This window comes from Neopelma chrysocephalum, unplaced genomic scaffold (genome assembly GCF_003984885.1).
Source record: "Neopelma chrysocephalum unplaced genomic scaffold, ASM398488v2 Primary Assembly neopelma1_97017, whole genome shotgun sequence".
Lineage (NCBI taxonomy): Eukaryota > Metazoa > Chordata > Aves > Passeriformes > Pipridae > Neopelma > Neopelma chrysocephalum.
Window position 1 is genome coordinate 1,804,747 of NW_020925659.1, and position 5,684 is coordinate 1,810,430.

Below are 5,684 nucleotides of genomic sequence, written 5' to 3' on the forward strand. Positions count from 1 at the left end.
CGAGTTTATCAGGTTGGTCAAGATGTCATGGTGAATCCATACTGACTACTCCTGATGCTTTTCTTGTTGTTCATGTGCCTGGAAATGATTATCAAGCTTAACTGTTTAACAAGTTTAGCCAGTTAGCAAGTTTATTACTTTTTTCCAGTAACTTCACAAATTATATCCCTAACACTAATGTTTTCATTTTAAGAAAAAAGATAGCAAATTAATAGCGGAACTTAACAAGTTCCTGGTACTGTTGCATTATTTATCATTCACCAGTGCTTTTAAGTCCTGTCTGGGAAAAGAACTGATGAAAGAAGAGGCTGAAATGACACTCGGATACTAAATAAGATCTCCTAATCCTGGATTATTAAAACCAATATGTTAGTTTTGTCAGCTCTGCCAGTTGCCTTACAAACACACTTGGGTCAGTCCTGAGGAACAAGGACTGTCAAATTAATCAGAGGGATCTCAAATAAGATTGAACACATATCTACCCAAGAATCCTTTTAATCCTCTTCAAAATTATGATCAGGTATCATTATGAGTATTAGTAATAGAAGGAAAAGTTGCTTTAAAGAGATGCCAGACCCTCACTTCTGAATGAATTCATAGGAGGAAGGCTTACACATAGCCCTATATGAAGGTCAATTTTTCCTCATGTGGAATATGTATGAGATAAGCAGAAAGCTCAGAAAGAAGGCACAGAAATGAAACGTCTTCCAATCCAGGAAACCCCTTTGTCATGATGAGTTACTCTTTTTTCCCCCCATTATTACACAATGACATTCCTAACAGAAATTATTGTGTATCCTCTGGCTCAAGTATTTTAAAAAAATCAGTTGTGATGCCTGAAATTAAGCTAAAAAAACCCCAAATCCCTCTGTTTTGAACAATCCAATCAATACTTTTGAAAACTTGCAGGTGGTTTGTACTTTTACAATTATACTGGAATTGACACTCCTGCTGAGGACCTTTGCTAAATGAATTTCACACGTTTAACTACAGCAGTTTGAAAACACTGACTTCATTTTACCTGTAGATGACCTCTGCCAACAAGCCCTAATATAAGAGAAAAATATTACTACTACATTATGATAAGCACTCCTTTTAGTGGCTGTAAGGTGTGAGACTGGCCTAAACTTTATTAAGACAGGCTGCAGTGCCAATTGAAACAATGATGCTAAGAAAATCATCCCTATTACCTACACATGTCATGCCTCACACAGCCTTGGTTGGTTTTTTCTCCATTAAAACAGCTATCAGACAGATGCATTACATTATCACAGGCAGTACTTGTGTTTCTGGCAGCACCGTGAAAGAAGAAACTTAAAAAAACTAGTTTCCTTTTCTTGCAGAGGCCCAACGAGAGAGCAGCACACTGCAGTCAGGGTACATGGAGCGTGAGAGCAAATTTAGGTTAGATATCAGGGAAAAATTCTTTGCTGTGTGGGTGGTGGGGCACAGGAACAGGGAGGTTGTGGATGCTCCATCCCTGGCAGCGCTCAAGGCCAGGGCTGGATGGGGCTCTGAGCAACCTGACCTAGTGAGGGAGATGATCTTCAAGGTCGCCTCCCACTCCTTATGGTTCTCTGAAAGCAACCGTGAAATCGCCCTTCCTGGCCATATCCCCACTTATCTAACTTATCTAACCCCAGCTGGCATAAACATCACCCAAAAACACATCCCGGGAGCTACTGAGATCCTTCTCAAACCCTGGCGAGATGCCAGGCACGTTTTCCCCAGGGAAACGCTCGCCGCGCCGTTCCGCTGGGGAAGGCGGCCTGCACGCCGGGAAAGCCGCCCGCCCGCCCGCAGCGCCCACGCTGCCCCGAGCGGCCCCGCGGCCGGTCCGTGCGCGCCGCGAGCGAGCGCCGCGCGCGAAGCGCGACAGCCCAAGACGGAGCGGGCTCACGACAGCCAGGCGGCAAGCGGGGCACCGCGCTCCCCACGGCGGCATGAGGCCGCACGGAGGGGTCTCGGCCCCGGGGGCACCCGGGACGGGGCCGGAGGGACCCCCAAACTCCACAGGAGCCGCGCATGCGCAGGACCCTAAAGATTCCCCCCCTCCCGCGTGCTGGAAAGCGCTGGAAGGGCGCGCGCGCCCCGCCCCCGGCCGCCGCCGGCCAATCGTGGCGCGCCCGCGCCCTCCCGCCCCGCCCCCCCGCCGCCCTCCCAACCCCCCCCCTTCCCCCCCCCCTCCGCCCCGTGACGCAACCGCCGCGGCCTCCGCGGACTGGCCGCGGGAGGCGAGCGCGCGGGTCACGCGGCGCGGCGGGCGCGGCGCGCGATTGGCCGGCCCCGGCGAGAGCCAATGGGAGCCGAGCCGCCGGATTCAAATGGCACGGGGCGCGGAAGCGGGCGGTTAGTGCGCGAGACGTCCCTGAGGCGTAAGGAGAAAGAGAGGGGCTCCTGCTGCCGCTGCCGCCGCCGCCGCTTCTGCCACCATGGCCAACAAGCAGATCTACTATTCTGACAAATACTGTGACGAGGAATACGAGTACCGGTAAGAGACCGCGGGATGGCCCGTTGGAGGGATTCGGGAGAGCCGTTCCGGAGGAGGGTGGCTCGGGCAGGCGCCTCTCCCGAGGCGTGCCCGCCGCCTTCAGGGAACGGGGGGAGCAGGGCCGGCGAGCAGGGCCGTGTCGAGCCGAGCCTCTCCGTGCTGGGCTTTCGCGTGGCTTTGGGCCGGCTGGGGAATGGGGGGACGGGTGAGCGACTGCTGCTGTCGGCTGGCCCCGATCGCCTGGCGAGCGGCTACGGCGAGCCCCGGCCGCAGGGCGATGGAGGGCGCGGAGCGGCGCCACCACAGGGAGGGGGCTGTGGCAGAGCCTGGGATGGGGCTGTGCCGGCCTCTGCTGACGGGGCTGCTGATGGAGTTGTAACTGTTTTAGGCTTACTTTAAAGCGGTATTTACAAATATTTTACAAGTCCAAAGTCCTTATTTTTTCAAGCAGCAGATACGGCAGCCACTTGCCAGGAACGCATATTTATGTAAATGCAGCGTGACTGGAGCGTGAAGAAGAATTAATCTCCTCTAGAATGCAGGTTGGCTTCCAATATGTAATTGCATTACGGATGTAATGTTTAATAGGCATAAGTGATTTTAAACTCGATTGTGAGACAGATTTCATAATCAAATTCGTGGTAACAGTCATATACCCTAGGCTTTTTTACAGGAAAAGTAATTATTCATTACTTGCTTGCTGTCTTTTGCTGCAGAGCTGTTCAAGTTTTGTAGTATTGTGTGTTTAATAATTGAATCTGTACAGACATGTGATGCTACCACGAGAACTTTCAAAACAAGTGCCAAAATCTCATCTGATGTCTGAAGAAGAGTGGAGACGTCTTGGTGTTCAGCAGAGTCTTGGCTGGGTTCACTATATGATCCATGAGCCAGGTAAGCACATCCAAAAGAATTAGGTGGAAAAAAAAAGTGTCTAAAACATTAGCAGCCTGGTGCTTAGCTGAAGTGTGTAATGCATAACTCGTTCTGCTGTGGAATCCAGCTGAAATTAAATACCGAATGTTTAGGCTCCTGCTTATCTACTTGCTCTTTTAGCTGTTTGTCAACAAAGGCAACATAACCTTAATGCTTATGTAGGTAAGGTCCTGTATTAGTGCTCTGAAAAATCTACAGTACCGTTTGAACTCTAGCTGTAGTGCCTACTTAAAAATCAGTATTTTATTTGAGTGTGAAGCCCCAGAGTCTACGAATGAGGATGTACTGTGAGAAGAGCCTTTTTAGGTAACTTACCATTGACTAAAAAGTAACAGGTGACACGTGAACTGCAGCAGCAATTGGAGTTCCAAGTTTCTGAAGAATCAGGTGAAGAAATTAATGTAACCTTCCAGTGTTTCCCTTACCTTGTTATCTTTGATAATTTTGACTTTTCTGGAGGTGTTTAGGTGTAAGTCATATCAATAATAATGTAAGCTGGCTGTATTAACTAAAGTGGATTTTTTTGATGCTTGACATGATGTACCTAACAGGCAGTTTACCTAATTTGGTAGTCTAAGTTTTCAGTAAGAGTTCATCAAATAGCCTAATGTAAAGAGACAGTTGGTACTAACTAAAAATACTATTTTTTCCAATACTTCCTTCCTGTAAGTATCTTAAGTTTATGATACAGCTACCATTTGGTATAAAACTAAAAAACACCTGTTTAACTGTTACACGGTTACTGCAAAGTTGGTCTGTTAATATTATATGTGGAGCCATATTTGGGCTTCTTGATGTACTTATCTGATAGCAAGCTTCAACTATCATCCCAAACTTTCAAAATGAAAGAAATCCCTTCGAACAAGACTTGAGGGGCAGACTGATGCTTTCAATTTTCTTTCCGCAGAACCGCATATTCTGCTCTTCAGGAGACCTCTCCAAAAGGCGGAGCAGAAATAAGCCATCGTCTCTTCAATCTTCTGGAACTATGTATATGAGTGTATATATGTTGGCAGTATTCAGTGAATACTTTAAATTTACAAAACATACATCCAAACCTGTGCATGAGCTGTATTATTCACAGCAACAAAGCTCAGTCAAGTGAAATTTCAAGTAGGCTGCTATAATGTTAAAAGAGCGGATGACTTTATCTTTACTGTCAATGTAAGTGCCTCTCTGAATTAAACTGCATTCATGTTTGTGTTGCACATTCTGGTTAGATGATCTTGTTATCTGTGTTCAGTGACTTTTGCACTCATCTTTTCTGCTGTATCTTAGTATATTCAAATCCACTAGTTCTTCTGTTTAGGAGAAAGTAGGCTTCAGAAATAAACTGCTTTTTGTATTCTATAAAGCCTCAATGCCTGGAGTTCTAACTTACTGTCAAAACAAGTATTTGTTGTCTAACATTTTATGAGTACCTAGTTTGGAACTTGGTGATCCTATCCCTGATTACTTGGTATAAACTCTGTGTAGTGTACTTCTTAATATCGCACAGAGATGTCTTTATGCCTGTTTGGTTAACTGCTAGTACCAGTTAACTTTCTATCACAAGCTTTTACCCTGGGGTTTTAGCCTGCACTTCCTGTCTTGCATTGAAATTGTCACTGTGGCATCTTGGAACCTTGTACTAGCAGCCATACACTTAGATTGGTTTTTGTAAAAGGTGCTTCAGTTTATTGTGTTTCAGTAACTCTCAGTACCAGGGGTTCATTTCCAACACGAGTTAGCATTACAGCTGTGTAGGAGTTGGAAGGTCAGTGACAGCAGGATCCATCTGCATGTGGCTTAAGTGACGAAGCATGTGCTGTCCCTGTGTCATGTGTGCTTGTTGTGGAGACAGACATAGGTAAGTAACATGAAAAGTCTGGTGAGGTAAGGACCCTTGTAGGCCTTCCTCTAAAAGCTGCCTGAGCTGTCTGTCACGGTGGTCTGAACCAGGCCGGGTCATACCTTCACTAAGAATCCCACTGAGCTCCGCCTAAGCCGTGCTGGTGTCTTTGGAGGGTCCCGGGTGTGTGCCTCGCATTCCCTGCCGTCCATCCCCGTGGCACGGGATCCCGCATTCCCTGCCGTCCATCCCCGTGCCACGGGATCCCGCATTCCCTGCCGTCCATCCCCGTGCCACGGGATTCCCTCAGCACGGACCCTTCCCGCGCCGTCCCTCCCCCCCATTGCTCGGGCGTCACGCGCGCGCCCCGCCCGCGCCGTGGCGTCATCACTGCGCGCCGTGCGCGGGGCCGGGGCGGCGGCGGGG

General features: G+C 48.2%; 1 protein-coding gene across 1 annotated transcript; it reads left to right on the top strand.

Moving 5' to 3' along the window:
- The first annotated feature begins 2,321 nt into the window (after positions 1–2,321).
- Positions 2,322–4,776, top strand: CKS2 (CDC28 protein kinase regulatory subunit 2). Its single transcript, XM_027670986.1, has 3 exons — positions 2,322–2,491; positions 3,258–3,385; positions 4,335–4,776. The coding sequence occupies exons 1-3, from the start codon at positions 2,433–2,435 to the stop codon at positions 4,385–4,387; spliced, it is 240 nt and encodes a 79-aa protein (XP_027526787.1). The 5' UTR covers positions 2,322–2,432; the 3' UTR covers positions 4,388–4,776.
- The last annotated feature ends 908 nt before the right edge of the window (positions 4,777–5,684 follow it).